Source organism: Oncorhynchus mykiss, chromosome 20, assembly GCF_013265735.2.
Source record: "Oncorhynchus mykiss isolate Arlee chromosome 20, USDA_OmykA_1.1, whole genome shotgun sequence".
NCBI lineage: Eukaryota > Metazoa > Chordata > Actinopteri > Salmoniformes > Salmonidae > Oncorhynchus > Oncorhynchus mykiss.
In genome coordinates this window covers 29670761-29697026 of record NC_048584.1, presented here as the reverse complement: position 1 = coordinate 29697026, position 26266 = coordinate 29670761, and the positions used below count along the sequence as shown (strand labels likewise).

Sequence of the window (26266 nt, the reverse complement as noted above, 5' to 3'; positions counted from 1 at the left end):
AATTCGAATGTGGTATTATTCATGCCTTCTCCCACTTGTTCACCTGTCTGTCTGACTCTGAGTGGACACTGGTTAGCCATTTAGACTCCTGTCTGTCTGACTGAGTGGTCCCTGGTCATTCGGTTAGATTCCTGTCTGTCTGACTCTGAGGGGTCCCTGCTCAGTCAGTTAGACTACCGTCTGTCTGACTCCGAGTGGTCCCTGGTCAGTCGGTCAGACTCGTGATGCTGAGGCATGTTGTTTACTGCATTCCACATCAACAGGGGACATTCAGAACTAGAACAGTAAACAACAAGTATGAGGACTCCATTGTTAAAGCGCAACTGAAGGCAATAAACTTCATTGGTTGAAAACAGCCCATGTGTCATCGATATTAGTCAGAATAATTTATTCTAGTGTCCAAATTGACTACAATGTGTAAATAGAATAAATTTGGTCATAGTCAGTCTCATTCAAAACTGAGATGTGCAAGATAATTAGGAAAAAATGGTGGATCACGGAATGGGTACTGTGTAGTAGGTTTCCTTGGCTTGGGTTTATTTCAAGCCTGCCCACAGCTAGCAGCACCCAAGTAATCATCAATTTGGAGCGCAGCTGCACACAACCCGATCGTAATGCCCGTGAACAATTTGGTTTGACATTCGATATCCCTATCGGGCTAGTTAGGGACCATCATAAATTACACAATTTACATGGGACAATATTTACAATTGTCAATAGCTAAACATTTCAATGACTTAAAAATCTCAAACCAACTATAAATTGTAGAAATTAATATACAAATGTTGCAATCATTTAATGAGACAACTAAAAGGCGTGTAACATGGAAATATTGTCCCATTTACATTGTGTAATGTATTGACAGTCCCTAACTGGCCCCGGAGATAGTCTATCCAAAGACAAACTAACTTTGCCACGGTCGCTCACCAGCCGGCTGAAGCTAATTGGCGAAAAAAGTTTGCTAGCCCTAGCTAGCCAAGGCGACATTAAGATACCAGACCTGGTTAGACTGTTTCAAGTTATCTAGATGGGTGAGTGACTGTAACTGTGTACTGTTTTGGCAGAGTGAATGTACAAACGCTTGCCACGTGAGATATCACACACGCGAGAGACACCCACATTAAACAACATCCCCAGTACTCTCATTTGGCTTCAGTCATGGTTGCTGCATATATTAATAAGCAAGCTAAAATAACGGCCAAATCAGTAAGTTCAGCCCCCTTTTAATGATAATCTTTGTGTATTGTGCCATATATTCAAAGAAGGATAAATCTGCACTAACTTAGGTTTCGCTCATTGGTTGTTCTTTCATTACAGACATTACCATTGGTGCTTTTATGGCTGATAGTGTGGTGTTATTGAGGTGAGTGGTTGTATTGTTGAAGTTGGAATGTAATATATTTTGGTGTTACACGAATAGTGGCTTTGTTTCACTGTCCATGCCAGCATACCACTTTGAATGTGTGCACAATACATTGTTTTATTCTAAGAGTTAACCTATGCTTCTGTGGATATTGGAAAAGAGCATACAGTGGAACAGAGTATGTTTTTCATCACAGAAAGACATTAATGCCAAGCTGTGTCCACTGCAGTACCATGTTCAACATGTTGTTTTGGTTGTAAGTCCGTTGACACCATATTGTATTGTATTCATTGTAGGTCTATTGACACCATGTTGTATTGTATTCATTGTAGGTCTATTGACACCATGTTGTATTGTATTCATTGTAGGTCCATTGACACCATGTTGTATTGTATTCATTGTAGGTCTATTGACACCATGTTGTATTGTATTCATTGTAGGTCTATTGACACCATGTTGTATTGTATTCATTGTAGGTCTATTGACACCATGTTGTATTCTATTCATTGTAGGTCTATTGACACCATGTTGTATTCTATTCATTGTAGGTCTATTGACACCATGTTGTAGGTCTATTGACACCATGTTGTATTTTAATAGTTGTAGGTCTATTGACACCATGTTGTATTGTATTGGTTGTAGGTCTATTGACACCATGTTGTATTGTATTCATTGTAGGTCTATTGACACCATGTTGTATTGTATTGGTTGTAGGTCTATTGACACCATGTTGTATTGTATTGGTTGTAGGTCTATTGACACCATGTTGTATTCTATTCATTGTAGGTCCATTGACACCATGTTGTATTGTATTGGTTGTAGGTCCATTGACACCATGTTGTAGGTCTATTGACACCATGTTGTATTTTAATAGTTGTAGGTCTATTGACACCATGTTGTATTGTATTGGTTGTAGGTCCATTGACACCATGTTGTATTGTATTGGTTGTAGGTCTATTGACACCATGTTGTATTTTAATAGTTGTAGGTCCATTGACACCATGTTGTATTGTATTGGTTGTAGGTCTATTGACACCATGTTGTATTGTATTCATTGTAGGTCTATTGACACCATGTTGTATTGTATTCATTGTAGGTCTATTGACACCATGTTGTATTCTATTCATTGTAGGTCCATTGACACCATGTTGTATTGTATTGGTTGTAGGTCCATTGACACCATGTTGTAGGTCTATTGACACCATGTTGTATTTTAATAGTTGTAGGTCTATTGACACCATGTTGTATTGTATTGGTTGTAGGTCCATTGACACCATGTTGTATTGTATTGGTTGTAGGTCTATTGACACCATGTTGTATTTTAATAGTTGTAGGTCCATTGACACCATGTTGTATTGTATTGGTTGTAGGTCTATTGACACCATGTTGTATTGTATTGGTTGTAGGTCTATTGACACCATGTTGTATTGTATTGGTTGTAGGTCTATTGACACCATGTTGTATTGTATTGGTTGTAGGTCTATTGACACCATGTTGTATTGTATTGGTTGTAGGTCTATTGACACCATGTTGTATTGTATTGGTTGTAGGTCTATTGACACCATGTTGTATTGTATTGGTTGTAGGTCCATTGACACCATGTTGTATTGTATTGGTTGTAGGTCTATTGACACCATGTTGTATTTTAATAGTTGTAGGTCCATTGACACCATGTTGTATTGTGTTGGTTGTAGGTCTATTGACACCATGTTGTATTGTATTCATTGTAGGTCTATTGACACCATGTTGTATTGTACTGGTTGTAGGTCTATTGACACCATGTTGTATTGTATTGGTTGTAGGTCCATTGACACCATGTTGTATTGTATTGGTTGTAGGTCTATTGACACCATGTTGTATTGTATTCATTGTAGGTCTATTGACACCATGTTGTATTGTACTGGTTGTAGGTCCATTGACACCATGTTGTATTTTAATAGTTGTAGGTCCATTGACACCATGTTGTATTGTACTGGTTGTAGGTCCATTGACACCATGTTGTATTGACACCATGTTGTATTGTATTGGTTGTAGGTCTATTGACACCATGTTGTATTGTACTGTTTGTAGGTCTATTGACACCATGTTGTATTGTACTGGTTGTAGGTCTATTGACACCATGTTGTATTGTACTGGTTGTAGGTCCATTGACACCATGTTGTATTGACACCATGTTGTATTGTATTGGTTGTAGGTCTATTGACACCATGTTGTATTGTACTGGTTGTAGGTCCATTGACACCATGGTGTATTGACACCATGTTGTATTGTACTGGTTGTAGGTCCATTGACACCATGTTGTATTGTACTGGTTGTAGGTCCATTGACACCATGTTGTATTGTATTGGTTGTAGGTCCATTGACACCATGTTGTATTGACACCATGTTGTATTGTATTGGTTGTAGGTCTATTGACACCATGTTGTATTGTACTGGTTGTAGGTCCATTGACACCATGTTGTATTGTATTGGTTGTAGGTCCATTGACACCATGTTGTAGGTCTATTGACACCATGTTGTATTTTAATAGTTGTAGGTCTATTGACACCATGCTGTATTGTATTGGTTGTAGGTCCATTGACCCCATGTTGTATTTTAATAGTTGTAGGTCTATTGACACCATGTTGTATTTTAATAGTTGTAGGTCCATTGACACCATGTTGTATTGTATTGGTTGTAGGTCTATTGACACCATGTTGTATTGTATTGGTTGTAGGTCTATTGACACCATGTTGTATTGTATTGGTTGTAGGTCTATTGACACCATGTTGTATTGTATTGGTTGTAGGTCTATTGACACCATGTTGTATTGTATTGGTTGTAGGTCTATTGACACCATGTTGTATTGTATTGGTTGTAGGTCTATTGACACCATGTTGTATTGTATTGGTTGTAGGTCCATTGACACCATGTTGTATTGTATTGGTTGTAGGTCTATTGACACCATGTTGTATTTTAATAGTTGTAGGTCCATTGACACCATGTTGTATTGTGTTGGTTGTAGGTCTATTGACACCATGTTGTATTGTATTGATTGTAGGTCTATTGACACCATGTTGTATTGTACTGGTTGTAGGTCTATTGACACCATGTTGTATTGTATTGGTTGTAGGTCCATTGACACCATGTTGTATTGTATTGGTTGTAGGTCTATTGACACCATGTTGTATTGTATTCATTGTAGGTCTATTGACACCATGTTGTATTGTACTGGTTGTAGGTCCATTGACACCATGTTGTATTTTAATAGTTGTAGGTCCATTGACACCATGTTGTATTGTACTGGTTGTAGGTCCATTGACACCATGTTGTATTGACACCATGTTGTATTGTATTGGTTGTAGGTCTATTGACACCATGTTGTATTGTACTGGTTGTAGGTCTATTGACACCATGTTGTATTGTACTGGTTGTAGGTCTATTGACACCATGTTGTATTGTACTGGTTGTAGGTCCATTGACACCATGTTGTATTGACACCATGTTGTATTGTATTGGTTGTAGGTCTATTGACACCATATTGTATTGTACTGGTTGTAGGTCCATTGACACCATGGTGTATTGACACCATGTTGTATTGTACTGGTTGTAGGTCCATTGACACCATGTTGTATTGTACTGGTTGTAGGTCCATTGACACCATCTTGTATTGTATTGGTTGTAGGTCCATTGACACCATGTTGTATTGACACCATGTTGTATTGTATTGGTTGTAGGTCTATTGACACCATGTTGTATTGTACTGGTTGTAGGTCCATTGACACCATGTTGTATTGTATTGGTTGTAGGTCCATTGACACCATGTTGTATTGACACCATGTTGTATTGTATTGGTTGTAGGTCCATTGACACCATGTTGTATTGACACCATGTTGTATTGTATTGGTTGTAGGTCTATTGACACCATGTTGTATTGTACTGGTTGTAGGTCCATTGACACCATGTTGTATTGACACCATGTTGTATTGTATTGGTTGTAGGTCTATTGACACCATGTTGTATTGTACTGGTTGTAGGTCCATTGACACCATGTTGTATTGACACCATGTTGTATTGTACTGGTTGTAGGTCCATTGACACCATGTTGTATTGTACTGGTTGTAGGTCCATTGACACCATGTTGTATTGACACCATGTTGTATTGTACTGGTTGTAGGTCTATTGACACCATGTTGTATTGTACTGGTTGTAGGTCCATTGACACCATGTTGTATTGAATTGGTTGAAGGTCCATTGACACCATGTTGTATTGTACTGGTTGTAGGTCCATTGACACCACGTTGTGTTTTGTCTCTAGGTCCCGACCGGTGATCACTGTGGACGTGTCCATCTACCTACCTGTCTCCATCAACATCTCTGTTCCTCAGTGTCACGAGGGACCACAGCACCTCAACTGTTTCAACGCTACAGTGTGCCTGCTCTTCAGAGGAAAACACCTGCCTGGACAGATAGGTGAGCACAACTACAGCATAACTACAGCAGACACACAAAATAATGTACAACGCACTTAAGTTGATAGAGTGGTATGTTTGAAATGGGACCCCTCATATGCCTTGTTTTAGTAGTTAGAACAAGTAGACTATATTGTAGTGGATTATTCAGAGCGATTTGTGAATGTGCCACTGAATTGTGTCATTCCATGATGTAGCCTTTGGCCAATGGATGCTGCCTATGGTTGTAGTTCTCCTTCAGTCTACTAACAACAGCTGGTGCACGAAATCTAAGGAAGTCTCTACATTTTGCCCGCTTGAAGTAGAGTATATTATGATAAATTGCAGGCCACACTACTTGCCTAGAGAGTTCTAAGCTATACTTTTCATGGCTGTTTATTTACCACCACAGACAGATGCTGGCACTAAGACCGCACTCAGTCAGCTGTATAAGGAAATAAGCAAACAGGAAACCACTCACCCAGAGGCAGTGCTCCTAGTGGCCGGAGACTTTAATGTAGGGAAACTTAAATCGGTTCTACCAAATCTCTATCAACATGTTAAATGTGCAACCAGAGGGGGAAAAATTATAGATCACCTGTACTCCACACACAGAGATGTGTACAAAGCTCTCCCTCGCCCTCTATTTGGTAAATCCGACTACAACGCTATCCTCCTGATTCCTGCTTACAAGCAAAAATTAAAGCAGGAAGCACCAGTGACTCGGTCTATAAAAAAAATGGTCAGATGAAGCAGATGCTAAACTACAGGACTGTTTTGCTATCACAGACTGGAACATGTTCCAGGATTCTTCCGATGACATTGAGGAATACACCACATCAGTCACTGGCTTTATCCATGAGTGCATTGAGGACGTCGTCCCCACAGTGACTGTACGTACATACCCCAACCAGAAGCCATGGATTACAGGCAACATTAGCACTGAGCTAAAGGGTAGAGCTGCCGCTTTCAAGGTGCGGGACTCTAACCCGGAAGCTTACAAGAAATCCCGCTATGCCCTGCGACGAACCATCAAACAGGCAAAGCATCAATACAGGGCTAAGATTGAATCATACTACACTGGCTCTGACACCTGTCAGATGTGGCAGGGCTTGCAAACTATTACAGACTACAAAGGGAAGCACAACCGCGAGCTGCCCAGTGACACAAGCCTACCAGATGAGCCAAATCACTTCTATGCTCGCTTCGAGGCAAGCAACACTGAGGCATGCATGAGCGCATCAGTTGCTCCGGATGATTGTGTGATCACGCTCTCCATAGCTGACGTGAGTAAGACCTTTTAAACAGGTCAACATTCACAAGGCTGCGGGGCCAGACGGATTACCAGGACGTGTGCTCCGGGCATGTGCTGAGAAACTGGCATTTTCAACATGTCCCTGATTGAGTCTGTAATACCAACATGCTTCAAGCAGACCACCATAGTCCCTGTGCCCAAGAACACAAAGGCAACCTGCCTAAATGACTACAGACCCGTGGCGCTCACATCCGTAGCCATGAAGTGCTTTGAACGGCTGGTAATGGCTCACATCAACAACATTATCCCAGAAACCCTAGACCCACTCCAATTTGCATACCGCCCAAACAGATCCACAGATGATGCCATCTCTATTGCACTCCACACTGCCCTTTCACACCTGGACAAAAGGAACACCTATGTGAGAATGCTATTCATTGACTACAGTTCAGCGTTCAACACCATAGTACCCTCAAAGCTCATCACTAAGCTAAGGAACCTGGGACTAAACACCTCCCTCTGCAACTGGATCCTGGACTTCCTGACGGGCCGCCCCCAGGTGGTGAGGGTAGGTAGCAACACATCTGCCACGCTGATCCTCAACACTGGAACTCCCCAGGGGTGCGTGCTCAGTCCCCTCCTGTACTCCCTTTTCACCCACGACTGCATGGCCAGGCACGACTCCAACACCATCATTAAGTTTGCTGACGACACAACAGTGGAAGGCCTGATCACCGACAACGACGAGATAGCTTATAGGGAGGAGGTCAGAGACCTGGCCGGGTGATGCCAGAATAACAACCTATCCCTCAACGTAACCAAGACTAAGGAGATGATCGTGGACTACAGGAAAAGGAGCACCGAGCACGTCCCCATTCTCATCGACGGGGCTGTAGTGGAGCAGGTTGAGAGCTTCAAATTCCTCGGTGTCCACATCAACAACAAACTAGAATGGTCCAAACACACCAAGATAGTGGTGAAGAGGGCACGACAAAGCCTATTCCCCTTCAGGAAACTAAAAAGATTTGGCATGGGTCCTGAGATCCTGAAAAGGTTCTACAGCTGCAACATCGAGAGCATCCTGACCGGTTGCATCACTGCCTGTTATGGGTATATTGCTCTGCCTCCGATCGCAAGGCACTTCAGAGGGTAGTGTGTATGGCCCAGTACATCACTGGGGCAAAGCTGCCTGCCATCCAGGACCTCTACACCAGGCGGTGTCAGAGGAAGGCCCTGAAAATTGTCAAAGACCCCAGTCATAGACTGTTCTCTCTACTACCGCATGGCAAGCGGTACCGGAGTGCCAAGTCTAGGAAAAAAAGGCTTCTCAACAGTTTTTACCCCCAAGCCATAAGACTCCTGAACAGGTAATCAAATGGTTACCCGGACTATTTGCATTGTGTTCCCCCCACCCCCCCCCCCCAAACCCTCTTATACGCTGCTACTCTCTGTTTATCTTATATACATAGCCACTTTAACTATACATTCATGTACATACTACCGCAATTGGCCCGACCAACCAGTGCTCCCACACATTGGCTAACCGGGCTATCTGCATTGTGTCCCACCACCCGCCAACCCCTCTTTTTACGCTACTGCTACTCTCTGTTCATCATATATGCATAGTCACTTTAACCATACCCACATGTACATACTACCTCAATCAGACTGACTGACCGTTGTCTGTATATAGCCTTGCTGCTCTTATTTTCAAAGTCTTTTTACTGTTGTTTTATTTCTTTACTTACACACACACACACACACACACACACATACTTTTTTATTTTATTTTCTCCACACTATTGGTTAGAGCCTGTAAGGAAGCATTTCACTGTAAGGTGTAACCTGTTCTATTCGGTGCACCTGCCAAATAAACTTTGATTTGATTTGGTCAAGTCTGGTTATAATCCAGCCAATAGGTAGGTGTTGACTGTTTAGATGTGGTCCTAGTTGGTTGTTTAGATCTGATCATGGTGTTCTGAGTGTTTAACTGTTTGGTCATGGTTATCGTTTGACTCTTTAGGTGTGTTCATGGTTGACTGTTGTTTGGGTGTGGCCACAGTTGGGTGTGGTCGTGTTAAGCACCCCTCAGGACAGGGAAATAGCTTGCTGTTTCATTACATAATGAGGAGCAGGTCCAGGGCCAGGCGTAACAGGAGGAATAAGGGTCCTCTGTTCTCTTCTGTTTGACTGTTTGGCACGACCAGTGGAAAGTAGTTCTGCACTGCAACACCTCGTGTCTTTCTGTTTGGTGAGGATGCCCGGTAGTGTATGTATGTGTGTGTGTTTCTGTTCTGTTTGGTGAAAACGCCTGGGCTGGTAATGAACACTCAACGCCCCTTTCCGCCTGACAGGGTGATGTCATGGAAGGCACCCCCTCACACACACAAACACGCATACATGCATGCACATACACACAAACCATGGCGCAAGCAACACACCGAGATGCACAAATTCACACACCCACACACACAGTACATTTACATTTTTTTATGTTTTTTTAATAACTGGGAATAAAGTGACAGACAGTAAACAGTAGCAGCGTATCTGATGAGTCAAAAAAGTTGGTGAAAAAAGTGTCAATGCAGAGTGTCCAGGTAGTTTGGTTAACTATTTAACTAACTATTTAGCAGTCTTATGGCTTAGAAGCTGTTCAGGGTCCTGTTGGTCCCAGACTTGGTGCATCGGTGCCCCTTGCCGTGCGGTAGCAGAGAGAAAAGTATATGGGTGTTTCCAAAATGCACACTACTGTACTCTACATACTCAAGTGCATTTTCTGAGGACGTTCTCTTGAATACGTTCTTGTGAGGATGAGAGTGTGGAGAACGCATAAAACATTTCATTTGAGAAGCACTCCCCCTACGTATTACCTCGCGCTGCATCTCCCATTCTCTGAACCTGATTCCATCCAGGACAATGGCAACAATAGAGACGAAACATACACAAAGAAAATGTTTTATTTCATAATTATCATCGTAATCTATCTAGCCAGCAAGCTAGTTAAACAGGCAAAAATTACCTGAACTTACCTATTCACTAAACCTTCCTTCTTCTAGCCAGGACAATGGCAATAAATCCAAAAGAAGATATGCACAAAGCAACCGTTTTACTTCATAACTATCAGCTGGCTATATGTGAATCATAATAATGTAGCTAACCAGATAGTATAACTGGCAAAAATGACCTAAAACCAATGTTATCCAAAGTAGATGTTCATTCTTTGTTGGTAGCTACAAAGGACTGTTAGCTAGCTATCTGGGTCAGAGTTACACATGGAATAAACAAAACATACAGTCAATAATACAGTAGAACAAAAGAAAACAAAAAGTATATATACAGTGAGTGCATATGAGGTAAGTTAAGGAAATAAATAGGCCATGGTGGCGAAGTAATTACAATATAGCAATTAAACACTGGAATGGTAGATCGGCAGAAGATGAATGTGCAAGTAGAGATACTGGGGTGCAAAGGAGCAAGATAAATAAATAAATACAGTATTGGGATGAGGTAGGTAGATAGATGGGCTGTTTACAGATGGGCTATGTACAGGTGCAGTGATCTGTGAGCTGCTCTGACAGCTGGTGCTTAAAGCTAGTGAGGGAGATGTGAGTCTCCAGCTTCAGAGATTTTTGCAGTTCGTTCCAGTCATGGGCAGCAGAGAACTGGAAGGAAATAAGACCAAAGGAGGAATTGGCTTTGGGGGTGCCCAGTGAGATATACCTGCTGGAGCGCGTGCTACGAGTGGGTGCTGCTATGGTGACCAGTGAGCTGAGATAAAGCGGAGCTTTACCTAACAGAGACTTGTAGATAACCTGTAGCCAGTGGGTTTGGCGACGAGTATGAAGCGAGAGCCAGCCAACGAGCGCGTACAGGTCGCAAAGGTGGGTAGTATATGGGGCTTTGGTGACAAAGCGGATGGCACTGTGATAGACTGCATCCAGTTTGTTGAGTAGAGTGTTAGAGGCTATTTTATAGATGACATCACCGAAGTCGAGGATCGGTAGGATGGTCAGTTTTACGAGGGTATGTTTGGCAGCATGAGTGAAGGATGCTTTGTTGCGATATAGGAAGCTGATTCTAGATTTAATTTTGGATTGGAGATGCTTAATGTGAGTCTGGAAGGAGAGTTTACAGTCTAACCAGACACCCAGGTATTTGTAGTTGTCCACGTATTCTAAGTCAGAGCCGTCCAGAGTAATGATGCTGGACGGGCGAGCAGGTGCGGGCAGTGATCGATTGAATAAAATGTGTTTAGTTTTACTTGCGTTTAAGAGCAGTTGGAGGCCACGGAAGGAGAGTTGTATGGCATTGAAGCTCGTCTGGAGGTTAGTTAATACAGTGTCCAAAGAGGGGCCAGAAGTATACAGAATGGAGTCGTCTGCGTAGAGGTGGATCAGAGAATCACCAGCAGCAAGAGCACTTACTATGGTCTTACAACCTACACACACTACAGTGTGTATTGTAGGCAGGTAAACATGACAAAATTAACACAGCATGTATTTATTAACGTAGCAAGATAAAATATTGTAGTCAGGCAAATATGAGATGTGAATAGGCAACATTTCATTCCTAAGTCAGTGTATTTTCTCTTGCTTCAGTTGAAATAATGTCCACCATTGATTTAAAAAAAAAGCATTATTTTTACATGGTTGCGTCATATTTCTTTGCATACTTTCCGTTGAAGCTTGAATCAATGCATGCTTCAAAATATGTACATGTAAATGCTCCATTTCGCATACTTTGATTTGGATTTATACTCCAACCCTCCCATGCTTCAATTTGCATGCTCAGAGCACGGTAATATGCATTTTGAGAAACAACCTGAGTTGGGAGGCTCGACTCAATTCCAATTTTTAGGGCCTTCCTCTGAGATTGCCTCGTATAGATATTGCCTCATCTGTGGATCTGTTGGGGTGTTATGCAAATTGGTGTAGGTTGATGTGAGTAATGTAAGCATTTCATGGCTACAGATGTGAGAGCTACGGGGCGATAGTCATCTAGACAGGTTACCTTAGTCTTCTTGGGCAGAGGAACTATGGTGGTCTGCCTGAAACATGTAAACTGGGTCAGGGAGAGGTTGAAAATGTCAGGGAAGATACTTACCAGCTGGTCAGTGCATGCTCTGAGTACGCGTCCTGGTAATCCGTCTGGCCACACTGCCTTGTGAATGTTAACCTGTTTAAAGGTCTTACTCACATCGGCTATGGAGTGTTTGATCACTCAGTTGTCCGGTACAGCTGGTGCTCTCACGCATGGTTCAGTGTTGCTTGCCTCAAAGCTAGCATGGATGGCATTTAGCTTGTTTGGTAGGCTCTCATCACTGGGCAGCTCGTGGCTGGGTTTCCCTTTGTAATCTGTGATAGTTTGCAAGCCCTGCCAAATCCGACGAGCATCAGAGCCAGTGTAGTAGGATTTGGTCTTAATCCTGTATTTACCCTTTGCCTGTTTGATGATTTGTCGGAGGGCGTAGCGGGATTTCTTATAAGCATCCAGGTTAGTTTCCCGCTCCTTGAAAGCGGTAGCTATAGCCTTAAAATCAGTGCAGATGTTGCCTGTAATCAATGGCTTTTGGTTGGGATATGTACGTATGGTCACTGTGGGGACGATGTCGTCGATGCACTTATTAATAAAGCCGGTGACTAATGTGGTAAACTCCTCAATGTTATCAGATGAGTCAGGGAACATATTCCAGTCTGTGCTAGCGAAACAGTCCTGTAGCTTAGTATTCACTTCATTGGACCACTTCCGTGTTGAGCGCGCCACTGGTTCTTCCTGTTTGAGATTTTGCTTGTAAGCAGGAATCCGAAGGATAGAGTTATGGTCAGATTTGCCAAATGGAGGGCGAGGGAGAGCTTTGTATGCATCTCTGTGTGTGGAGTAAAGGTGATCTTGCCTTGCTTTTGCCTGTAGTTGCACAGGTGACATGCTGGTAGAAATGAGGTAAAGCAGATTTCAGTTTTCCTCCTTTAAATCACCGGCTACTAGGAGGACCACTTTTTGGATGAGCATTTTCTTGTTTGCTAATGGCCCTATTCAGCTCTTTCAGTGCGGTCTTAGTGATAGCATCGGTTTGTGGTGGTAAATAGACAGATACGAAAATTATATATACCTCTTGGTAAATAGAATGCCTCATGATAAACCATACTAACTTTGGCGAGAAGAACCTTGAGACTTCCTTAACATTAGAGATTGCACACCAGCTGTTGTTAACAAAGATACAAACACCACTCCCGTTGAGCTTACCCGACGCTGCCGTTCTGTCCTGCCGATTCATAGAAAACCAGCTGGAATATTATCCATCTCCTTGTTCAGCCAAGTTTCAGAGAAACATAGGTAATTACAGTTCTTTAGATCCCGTTGATAGGATATTCTCAAACAGAGTTTGTTTGGTTTGTTCTCCAGTGATTGTAGAATAGAACAGAGAGTAGAAGCGTATCATTTACTCTCCACCGTAGCTTAATCGGGGTACCTGTACATCAGCCTCTATATTGCTGTCTCTTTCTCTTCCGAGTGTCAGGGATTAGGGCCTGGTCTGGGGTGAGCAGTATGTCCTGTGCCGCTGACTCATTGAAGTAGAAATCTTCATCCAAATCAAGGCTGTTGATCACTGTTCTGATGTCCAGAAGCTCTTTTCGGTCATAGGAAACGATGGCGGAAACATTATTTACGAAATAAATTAAGATCAGCTCCAAAGAACACACAAAATAGTAGAATTGGTCAGGGGCCCGTAAAACGTCCGCTATACATCCCAGCTTCATTTCCTGTGTGTGTGTGTGCATGTCTGGTAGTGAGACCTCCAACTAAGGCTTGACCTAACTGGGGCGGTGGCAGTCACGAAATTCCGTCAGCCGGTGATTGTCAAGCAAATAACTGTCGGTCTCACGGTAATTGACAGTTAATTAACATAAACACATGCAGCATCTCCTGGCGCCCACACACAGCCTACAAGCCATTTAAAAAAGTTGAATAAATCCATGTGATATAGCCTTCACAAGAACTTGATAATGCTTCAAATTTCACAGCGGCATCCCCTTTGTGGCCGTAATGCACCCCAAAAAAACATGCCTTTTGTGGCCCGGAGTGCTGTGTTGTGCCCTTCTTCCTTATTGTGCTGCGCAATCCTTATTGTGCTGCGCCTCTCACTCATATGGCTCTCTGTCACGTGATCAGGTCTTGCTCACAGGCTACAAGTGAAGACAGACACATCGGGGACTGCGCAAATCCTTATCCACTTCCGAGGTGCATATTGAAGCTATTTGAAGAACTTTCCCATTTACTGTTCGTCAGCCAACAGGATGAGTAGGCCTAACGAACAGCAAAAGCACTAGCCTATGTCAATCTACTATCCCCCATAGTACAAAAGTCAACCTATTCTATTCTGTGCGAGAAATATATATATTCCTAACATAGTCTGGGACAGATAGATCCCAAATGACTACAGATGACTGCATTATCATGCACCACTAGCATCCCAAAAACCTTTTTATGCAATGAGGCTGCCGTAACAGATCAGAACGTTTAGCTTAAAATGTTGATAAACTATTATGCTATTTCTTCACATTATAAGCACAGCAATGTGTACATGGTATTAGGCTAAAAGCGCAAATGTTCCATTAGCGGAAAACACCATTATGAAAAGTGACCGCAAATGCATTATGCATGTAATGCTTTTATTATAAAGGTGCATTTTATGGTGAAAATGATCTTTCCCAAACGTGAAACTCACGTGCTGCTTATATATGCCAGTTATTAATATGCTTAATTTAAAAAAAGTTGTATTTATTTTACCTTTATCTAACTAGGCAAGTCAGTTAAGAACAAATTCTTATTTTCAATGACGTCCTAGGAACAGTGGGTTAACTGCCTGTTCAGTGGCAGAACGAAAGATTTGTACCTTGTCAGCTCGGGGGTTTGAACTTATATTAAAACATATAGGCCTATGGGCCAGGCTACATGAGGTGAGCGACTATGATTAGAAAAAGTCGCAAAAAAAGGGGCATTGTTTCTTACGCTGGGCGTCATTCCCAAGTGATAATATATAATTCACAAGTGATAGGCTAATATTGTCACCCATCAGACGTTTCTTGATTTCAAATCAAATGTATTTATATAGCCCTTTGTACATCAGTTGATATCTCAAATTAGTGTACAGAAACCCAGCCTACAACCCCAAACAGCAAGCAATGCAGGTGTTGAAGCACATTGGCTAGGAGAAACTCCCTAGAAAGGCCAAAACCTAGGAAGAAACCTAGAGAGGAACCAGGCTATGAGGGGTGGCCAGTCCTCTTCTGGCTGTGCCGGGTGGAGATTATAACAGAACATGGCCAAGTGTTCATAAATGACCAGAATGGTCAAATAATAGGTCTGGGACAGGTAGCACGTCCGGTGAACAGGTCAGGATTCCATAGCCGCAGGCAGAACAGTTGAAACTGGAGCAGCAGCACGGCCAGGTGGACTGGGGACAGCAAGGAGTCATCATGCCAGGTAGTCCTGAGGCATGGTCCTAGGGCTCAGGTCCTCCGAGAGTGAGAAAGAAAGAGATAATTAGAGAGAGCATACTTAAATTCACACAGGACACCGGATAAGACAGGAGAAGTACTCCAGATATAACAGACTGACCCTAGCCCCCCGACACTACTGCAGCATAAATAATGGCGGCTGAGACAGGAGGGGTCAGGAGACACTGTGGCCCCATCCGATGATACCCCCGGACAGGGCCAAACAGGAAGGATATAACCCCACCCACTTTGCCAAAGCACAGCCCCCACACCACTAGAGGGATATCTTCAACCACCAACTTACCATCCTGAGACAAGGCCGAGTATAGCCCACAAAGATCTCCGCCACGGCACAACCCAAGGGGGGGGGGGGGGGGGGAGCCAACCCAATTTAATCTGGTCTTTACATATGCTAAATAATATATGTGTGACATTTGTTTTAATTTAGAATGGACCATTATCATGCACCTGTATCGAAACGAGGCAGCGGGAAAAAAAACATGTCATCTATGCACTTAAATAGCAAATGGAGGATGCTAATCCCCGTGGTTTATTGTCATGCCAGCCAGGTAGGCTATACTCCTGCTGTAAATATAAGCAATGTGCTTAATATTAGGAAAGTTGAGAAATACATTTAGTTGGCCTAGCCTATAGAAAGCTGATGGGATCCTCCTCTTTTTATTAGCAGCCATCACTCTGTTTTCTCCCGCAATTGCATAGCCTATAGAAATGTTGAGCAACATGAGCTCATGAAGTGTTTGATTAGATTTTCTAATACATTTGCATTGAAGTCAAGAGTGATTATAGGGACAATGTAGTGCTGAGTCTATTGTAGTTAGCAAGTTTGGTAGGCTACTAATGACCAGCAGCAGCATCAGAGCTTGGAGAAGCCTAATTACAGTAACTATACAGTCATGTGGAATTTGACTGCCTTCATGACGTGACCGCCAGTGTGGAGGTAATACGTCACCGCATCAGCCCTAGACCTGACTAAGATCCACCTTGGATCGAAACATTGTCACTATTAAAATGTGCTATTAGTAGCCTACATTGCCTCTCTAACTAACACATGTGGGCCTCTTTCTCCCCTATGTTTGACTGTATTAATATGTCTTATTCAGACTGTGTGAAGTGAAACATGACTTAGCTTTATCCAACCCATGATTCCCACTCTCTCTCCTCTCTCCCAGAGTTGCTGTATAACCTGACAGCTGATGTGGATAAGAGACAGAGGAGCCAGCCTTCTAGAGTGTACTTGGTTCAGAACGGAGCCCAGATGAGCTCTGTGAGCAACGAGCTCAGTCTGGACATCAACACAGTGGAGTGCCACCAGTACACTGCATACGTTAAGGTGAGTTCTTAGACCTCAGTCATATGAGGGAGTCAGTCATATAGCTTTCACCTGGATTCACCTGATCAGTCTTTGTCTTGGCAAGAGCCGGTGTTCCTAATGTTTTGTACACTCAGTGTAGCAAAATGCTTGTGTTTCTAGCTCCAACAGCGCAGTAATATCTAACAAGTAATATCTAACAATTTCACAACATATACCCAATACACGCAAATCTAAGTAAAGAAATGGAATTAAGAATATATAAATATATGGACGAGCGATGTCAGAGCGGCATAGACTAAGATACAGTAGAATATAATACAGTATATACATATAATTTATTGCAAAATATGTAAACATTATTCAAGTGACTAGTGTTCCATTTATTAAAGTGGCCAGTGAATTCCAAGTCCATGTATATAGGCAACAGCCTCTAATGTGCTAGTGATGGCTATTTAACAGAAGCTGATTTTCAGTCTTTCTGTCCCAGCTTTGATGCACCTGTACTGACCTCGGCTTCTGGATGATAGCGGGGTGAACAGGCAATGGCTCGGGTGGTTGTTGTCCTTGATGTGTGTGGTTGCATGTGTGTCTGTTTGAGTGGTATTTGACTGTAGCCTGCTGGGTCAGGTCAAAGGTGAAAGGCAGGCGGTCATAATGGTTCATAAAACCACTGTTTACTTTGACTGTGCTGTCATCTCCACATGGGTAGAAACCATAGACATTGAAACCAGTTGATAGTAATAGTGCTGACCTCATCCACGTATTCTTAGGGAAAACTCCCGATGGCGCATGAAGCCGGAAGTATTTGAATTTGAAGCGCTCAAAGGATCATGGCCGATGTAGTCGTTTTTATTCTGCCTGAGAGAGTAAACCCAATGCTGCAAGATGACGTCGCCGTCAATAATGGAAGCCTTGGACATAAACAGTCGAAAACCAACCGGTTAGGCTAGATTGGATTTATATATAATTTATATATAATTTATACAATTATTTTATCTTGATTCTGTATTTTTATATATTTGTAGGCTATCTTTATCATTTGTGCAACTGCTCTGTCATCCTCTGTTCTCCGCTCTGTCATCCTCTGTTCTCCACTTTGTCATCCTCTGTTCTCTGCTATGTTGTCCTCTTGCAGCCCCATAGACATTGGTCAGCCACTCCATCTACTCTTGACAGGCTTGTTGACTCCGCGCTCTCATCTGGATAGCACACCACACCCCCTTAGGTGCATAATTCACCTAAGGGGGGATCGAACTTGATCATAATTTAAAAGAAATAGAGCCCAAAATGGCAGGCCCCCCCCAAAAAAAATTGTCCGTTCTGGGGCCTCCCGGGTGGCGCAGTGGTTAAGGGCGCTGTACTGCAGCGCCAGCTGTGCCATCAGAGACTCTGGGTTCGTGCCCAGGCTCTATCGTAACCGGCCGCGACCGGGAGGTCCGTGGGGCGATGCACAATTGGCCTAGCGTCATCAGGGTTAGGGAGGGCTTGGCCGGTAGGGATGTCCTTGTCTACTCGCGGTGCGCGCTAACCAAGGTTGCCAGGTACACGGTGTTTCCTCCGACACATTGGCGCGGCTGGCTTCTGGGTTGTATGCGCTCTGTGTTAAGAAGCAGTGCGGCTTGGTTGGGTTGTGTATCGGTGGACGCATGACTTTCAACCTTCGTCTCTCCCGTGCCCGTACGGGAGTTGTAGCGATGAGACAAGATAGTAGCTACTAAAAACAATTGGATACCACGAAAAAGGGGTAAAACTAAAATAAATATATATACAGTGCCTTGCGAAAGTATTCGGCCCCCTTGAACTTTGCGACCTTTTGCCACATTTCAGGCTTCAAACATAAAGATATAAAACTGTATTTTTTTGTGAAGAATCAACAACAAGTGGGACACAATCATGAAGTGGAACGACATTTATTGGATATTTCAAACTTTTTTCACAAATCAAAAACTGAAAAATTGGGTGTGCAAAATTATTCAGCCCCCTTAAGTTAATACTTTGTAGCGCCACCTTTTGCTGCGATTACAGCTGTAAGTCGCTTGGGGTATGTCTCTATCAGTTTTGCACATCGAGAGACTGACATTTTTTCCCATTCCTCCTTGCAAAACAGCTCGAGCTCAGTGAGGTTGGATGGAGAGCATTTGTGAACAGCAGTTTTCAGTTCTTTCCACAGATTCTCGATTGGATTCAGGTCTGGACTTTGACTTGGCCATTCTAACACCTGGATATGTTTATTTTTGAACCATTCCATTGTAGATTTTGCTTTATGTTTTGGATCATTGTCTTGTTGGAAGACAAATCTCCGTCCCAGTCTCAGGTCTTTTGCAGACTCCATCAGGTTTTCTTCCAGAATGGTCCTATATTTGGCTCCATCCATCTTCCCATCAATTTTAACCATCTTCCCTGTCCCCGCTGAAGAAAAGCAGGCCCAAAGCATGATGCTGCCACCACCATGTTTGACAGTGGGGATGGTGTGTTCAGCTGTGTTGCTTTTACGCCAAACATAACGTTTTGCATTGTTGCCAAAAAGTTCAATTTTGGTTTCATCTGACCAGAGCACCTTCTTCCACATGTTTGGTGTGTCTCCCAGGTGGCTTGTGGCAAACTTTAAACAACACTTTTTATGGATATCTTTAAGAAATGGCTTTCTTCTTGCCACTCTTCCATAAAGGCCAGATTTGTGCAATATACGACTGATTGTTGTCCTATGGACAGAGTCTCCCACCTCAGCTGTAGATCTCTGCAATTCATCCAGAGTGATCATGGGCCTCTTGGCTGCATCTCTGATCAGTCTTCTCCTTGTATGAGCTGAAAGTTTAGAGGGACGGCCAGGTCTTGGTAGATTTGCAGTGGTCTGATACTCCTTCCATTTCAATATTATCGCTTGCACAGTGCTCCTTGGGATGTTTAAAGCTTGGGAAATCTTTTTGTATCCAAATCCGGCTTTAAACTTCTTCACAACAGTATCTCGGACCTGCCTGGTGTGTACCTTGTTCTTCATGATGCTCTCTGCGCTTTTAACGGACCTCTGAGACTATCACAGTGCAGGTGCATTTATACGGAGACTTGATTACACACAGGTGGATTGTATTTATCCTCATTAGTCATTTAGGTCAACATTGGATCATTCAGAGATCCTCACTGAACTTCTGGAGAGAGTTTGCTGCACTGAAAGTAAAGGGGCTGAATAATTTTGCACGCCCAATTTTTCAGTTTTTGATTTGTTAAAAAAGTTTGAAATATCCAATAAATGTCGTTCCACTTCATGATTGTGTCCCACTTGTTGTTGATTCTTCACAAAAAAATACAGTTTAATATCTTTATGTTTGAAGCCTGAAATGTGGCAAAAGGTCGCAAAGTTCAAGGGGGCCGAATACTTTCGCAAGGCACTGTATTTTTAAATTGTCCGTTCTGGTGATCGTAATTTACATAGGCATTCTAGGGCAGACTATGGCTTTTGGCACCGCTAGGTTGATACACAGTAGCCGACCAGCAGAGCTTGTGACTTCACGCTCCAGCTGGACAGAGAGGGCCTTGTAGAAACAGGAGGCAGAAAAGTAATCTATTACACAGTTAACATAGCTAAGTAGCAGGGAAATATGTGACTTAAACTGGAGAAAGAACCCTCCACACTCACTGTTGAGCCATGCAATTTTCAGTCATTTAATTTCCAAGCTTTCTGTCACAGTAGTAAACCTTTGTCACTATTCTCAGATAGTATAGCCTAGAACTCTAACGAAGCCTATTTTTAAACTAAGTTTTAACGACTGCAATTTGCATGAATCTTAATGTGCAGACGAAAGCTTCTCGTACTAAAAACAGTAGACAGATGCTCCATTGTCACTTCATAAGTAGTTAGTTACTTTATGGTAGCCAGCTGATTCAGAAGCGGCAATAGAGCGGACCTATGTCCTGAGGTCTGAGGGCGTACATTTATGTCTCACCTCCTGCTAATGGGGACCAGAGGTCCCACCCCACACGGAGCCTGTACATTTTACTGGCATTCTTCACAGTGGACCCCAGGCTCATTTCTCCCTGGGAGGCTGAGCCCGACTGAACTATGCAGTGAAAGGATCTGTCATTATAATGCTAGCCTTCTCTTCATCTCTCTCTCTCCCCCCCCAAACAGCCCAGGGTTCAAACACCATTCAAAAACTCTTATACTTTATCTGTGCTTGCCTGGTTTAATTGTCCAATAGAATAGTTTCCAAAACGGCAAACCCCGCCCATCTGGCACTCCAGACAGGCTAAAGCAAACACTCAAAGTATTTAAAAGATCCCTGAACCCAGAGCTTCTACCCACCTATACAGCCCTGTGATAAGTATACTTAAGTGATAATGCCTGAGAAGCCAGTATTTGGAAGATATATTGGCATGGGTGTTGTTTAGTATATCCTCCAATATATCCTCCAAACACCGGCTTCGATGGCATTATCACTTTTATACAACGGGTTACAAACATATTCAAATAATGATTGACATATTTTCATTAAAAACATTATTTTATTGAATGTATCATACTATTTCATCCTTCCACAAGATATAGTCACGAAACAAAATCTAGGGTTGCTACCCAAGCCGGCTGGACGTTTGTTCTATTGGTTCTGTTGCCAGAGATATGACTGTGTCTGTTCTGTGTCTATGGACGCAACCCAGTCGTTCAGTCTTTTAGTTCTGTGTCTATGGACGCGACCCAGTCGTTCAGTCTTTTTGTTCTGTGTCTATGGACGCGACCCAGTCCAGTCTTTTTGTTCTGTGTCTATGGACGCGACCCAGTCGTTCAGTCTTTTAGTTCTGTGTCTATGGACGCGACCCAGTCGTTCAGTCTTTTTGTTCTGTGTCTATGGACGCGACCCAGTCGTTCAGTCTTTTAGTTCTGTGTCTATGGACCTGACCCAGTCGTTCAGTCTTTTTGTTCTGTGTCTATGGACGCGACCCAGTCGTTCAGTCTTTTAGTTCTGTATCTATGGACGCGACCCAGTCGTTCAGTCTTTTTGTTCTGTGTCTATGGACCACGACCCAGTCGTTCAGTCTTTTTGTTCTGTGTCTATGGACGCGACCCAGTCGTTCAGTCTTTTTGTTCCGTGTCTATGGACGCGACCCAGTCGTTCAGTCTTTTTGTTCTGTGTCTATGGACCTGACCCAGTCGTTCAGTCTAAATGTTCCATTGCCTTACTAGCTGGAAAAGTTCTTATCCCTTGCTTGCTAGCTAGCTAGCCTACTACAGCTAACAGTCACGTCAAAATGTGCAGCCATAATAACAGCAAAGTAGCTGCATTTGCATTTGTTTCAGCTGTTTTCTAGTGACATTTATTTGGATACATTCATAACATTGAGCTAATGAGGCACGATTTCGCCTGGCATAAAAAATGGATAGATTCTGTAATGATTCATGATTTCGAATGGTTGAAAAAAGCTGTCTGTCTGTCTCGTCGCGACTCCCGGCACGTTCTTCACTATGGGACTGTTAGAGATCAAATTTGAATATTGAAACAATGTTGCAGACAGCAAGGTTTATACAAATCTTCACTGTTGAAAACTAAATGTTACGCCAAAAGAAATGAGATAATGGCTAGTGAGATAATGGCTAGATGCTTTTTATAGTGGAGATCAAGTTTATAAATTGCTTAGCTGGGCTGATACAGTGGATTGTGCAGTCAGATGAAACAGAGCAAATAGGCATTTTAACGTCATAGATTTAGCCGGTGGTAACTTGTGGAATAGACACTGGCTGGAATGCCCTTTTAACCAATCAGCATTCAGGATTAGACCCACCTGTTATATAAATCACTACATAACACAGAACAGTTGTAACAATAATAATCCTCATTCATCATACTGGGTAATGTGTGAGGCTGAGGCTTCGTATTCTGTTGGATTCTGTTCTTTTAACTTAAGACACACAACTTAGTCATGTCATATGTGAGGCTTTCAACTACACATAATAACACAGTTATCGAGCCTTAAACAATGAAAAGTTATGTTTATTCATCCAATCTATCCCAGTGAAGTGGGGATCATTTTGTGGAGTCAGTGGTACTCCTAGATGACTATAGTAGTCATTGATACTTAGACACTTAGGGTTGCCTCTTCTAATTTAACGCTGTAATCAGACAGAGCATAAACTGTTAGCTTCAACTGTGTAAATTGTAGGTATGCAATAAGAAGTATTGTATTGTTAATTCCCAAAGTTAACATGTTCCACATCTACACAGCATTATCTCGATTTTTTTGCATCCCAAAAGGCACCAGATTCCTTTTATAGTGCACTCATTTTGACCAAAGCCCTATGTGGGGCCCTAAGTGCACTATAAAGGGATTAGGGTGCCATTTGGGACGCAGCCTCTGTGTTTCTGGGTGGGCAGTAGTGTACTGTAGATTAGCTTTGACATCTGGTGTGTGCCACGTACGTAACTAACTGGCATCTCTCTGGCACTGTGTGCTTTAATGTACTAGCAGGGATAAACACTCTTCCAGTAATACTGACAGTGGGATTCATCAGGCCAGAACCACGTCATGATAGAGTTGAGCTGTGTTGTAGAATAAAACAGAACTTTGTTTAAAAACATTGGCAATGTACAATTGTTTGATTAACCAGAGATGAGAGGATCACTTATTCTGCTGTGTGGAGTTAAATAGTGTTAAAAATGTGGTGCCAAAATTACACTTCCTCTTGGATATAGCATTATTTCTAGTCAATGAATTACTATTCAAAGGTGTGACATATTGTTATAACTTCCAATATAACCTTTTGTATTTCACATTCTGTGACATTTATTTTTGCATTACATTTTGATTAGATTCGCTTGACACCTTTAACATTTTCTTCACACAACATTCGCACACACACACACACACACACACACATGCATATTCATACACACACACACTCTTACATATTTTGTGTGAAGAATTGTTGTCTGAATTAGCTTATTGTAGGTTTAAAGAGGAGTGTGTAGGCTCAGCCCATGTAACCATGAGGTGTCTGGTAGTGTAGCTGATTAGTAGTGGTTATTGTTGGATTGAAGGGGTATATTTTCCTGACTCTGTTGTGTGGGGTAACGAACACAGATGTGTGAACAAGGAATAGACACTGCAGTTCTATAGATGAGTTAAATAAAGGTAACATTTTAAATGTAAATCACCACCACAAGCCAACCAAAGAATCAGTGCACTCACTCATCTTCGCTAGCTCAGAATCCCGCACAAGTAGAATTCCAACCTAACCACACCAGACTGCTTAGACTACTAGAGTGATCATGGCTTTCAGTCTGACCTTTGATACTGTACATATGATTGAGGGAAATAGAGGGGAGAAAAATATTATAGTATAGAGATTATAGGGATTACACACTTTAATTTAATCCTCTAAATGTTTGTTTGTGACTCTGAGAAAAGACTGGAGAGAGAGATGCCCATCCTATCATTTGTCTTGCTAAAGTGTGTGTCCACATGAGCCAGGCCTTCTATTTGCTGGCTGAGGTATGCTAATGGAAAACAGCTGGTGCCCATCTACATCCTCTGGGAGACCCTGCCTCATACACATATGGCTAAACTAAAACACAGGATCCCACTATTAGAGGTTAACGTCACAGCAAGAGCAGGGTGGTGTCGTGTCAAATGGAACTGGTTGGTGGGTGTGTGAACTCCACCACGCTGTCTGTCGCTGGCTCCGGTGGGTGATGCAATGGAAAACCTAGCTGTAGCTGTGTTTGGGGTTGACTGACTGGCTCTGACCATGCCTGGTGTATGACTGGTAGGGGTAGCAGTCCATGTCATGAGCTATTTTAAGATATTTAAGTTGCTTGTACAGTACTGTATCTCGGCATGACCGTCCATGGATAGACATGGCAGTTTATCAATCCTGCTCAGTAAAAAACAAAGACGTTATTTCTGTTGTTTCAGTTATTAGCCTAACCATTATTACAATAGCTGTTCATTCACTGCTATAAATAGATTCTGGGGATTGTTGGCACAAGCCAAAGGACAAAGGAAAAACAGATTATTTTACACAGATGGACCTGATGTGGATTAATCAGTTGATCAATTCATCTTCAGGCTAACTATCTGATCTAACTTGTAATGGACAGTGTACACATGGACTAAGAAAGATTAGAAACCACAGGGTAATTCTTCACAACCCTACATCTGAGGCAGATCAGGAATTACCACTCACTCAGTAAATCACACAATATTATGGAGTGCGAGTTAAATAATAGTGAAATCATAACATGTTTTTTCTAAAGCAATTCCTGAAATTATATAAGTCTTTCATGTTGATAATTTTAAACATGTTTTGGTTGGCGGGTGAACGGTTATGGAAAGGCATACCAGACCTCCAGATGGACTTTGTTTAGTTATTTTTAGCTAAATAAACTACACACTGTATTTACCTCAGTCATACCTCACATTCTAGAGACGGAAAACAGGGTTGTTATAATGATGAATGCTGAATGATTTGGGTGGTTGAAATGACTCGGGGGGGCATGCGTGCGTGCTGAATGATGTGGGTGCTTGAAATAAGCAGTAAGGTCCAGGAGGCTGTGTATACTTGAGTGAGTGATTACAAGAGCTGAGAGCTAGAGAAAAACACCCATATTATTCTCTACCCTTCATTTTCAAGTCTCACGTTCAGGCATTTTTGTGCAATTGGCACATTATCTCTTTGTTTATTGTATCTCAGCTGACTGTACACCACCAGACACGAAAATGAATCGTGAAATAGCTTGCAGGTTTGGCTCAGTATTCATCTACTTTTTGTATCTGGATATTATACTAAAGCTTAAGCACTCGTTGTCTTCAAGGAGCTGTAAAATCATATACTGTACTTTTAAACTTTTGACATTTAGTCTAATATGCCCATCAACTGCCAATCCAGCATAGAACTAAAATGACTGGAACGGAAAAAAACATGAACTCTATTTTCTATGTCTACTTCATTGGTACACGCGGGATGGGAAGTTACGAAGAGTGCGCATTAACCAAGCTAGCTCCAGCGGTTGTCAGGCTGGAGGTCACTCTTCTGTGTGTCACTATGACATCTTCACTTGTTTACAGTTTTTTGGTCCTCTGTAGCTCAGTTGGATGAGCGTGGCGCTTGCAACGCCAGGATACTGGGTTCGATTCCCGGGACCACTCATACGTAAAATGTATGAACGTATGTCATGTAAGTTGCTTTGGATAAAAGTGTCCGCTAAATGGCACATCGGTTAACAGACAGATGTCCAGTGCTCATACCCAACTTTTTCCCTAGAAGAAGCTCCAAGGTCCAGACATCAGAATAGGTTGATGTGTCTTTAAAAACCCAGTGGTGCCAGGACACTGTTAGAGGATATACAATACTGCCAGCGAAGTAGGGCTCTCCCCAACAACAACAAAATGATTGATCGA

General features: G+C 42.4%; 1 protein-coding gene across 1 annotated transcript in view; it reads left to right on the top strand.

The window, feature by feature from the left end:
• The window catches only part of itga9 (integrin, alpha 9), a 139623-nt gene that overhangs the window by 49302 nt on the left and 64055 nt on the right, over nt 1-26266 (top strand). The window contains exons 13-15 of the mRNA XM_036956146.1: nt 1318-1363; nt 5661-5815; nt 16737-16897. Of these exons, the coding sequence (XP_036812041.1) occupies nt 1318-1363; nt 5661-5815; nt 16737-16897 (362 nt within the window). The remainder of the gene's footprint in view (nt 1-1317; nt 1364-5660; nt 5816-16736; nt 16898-26266) is intronic.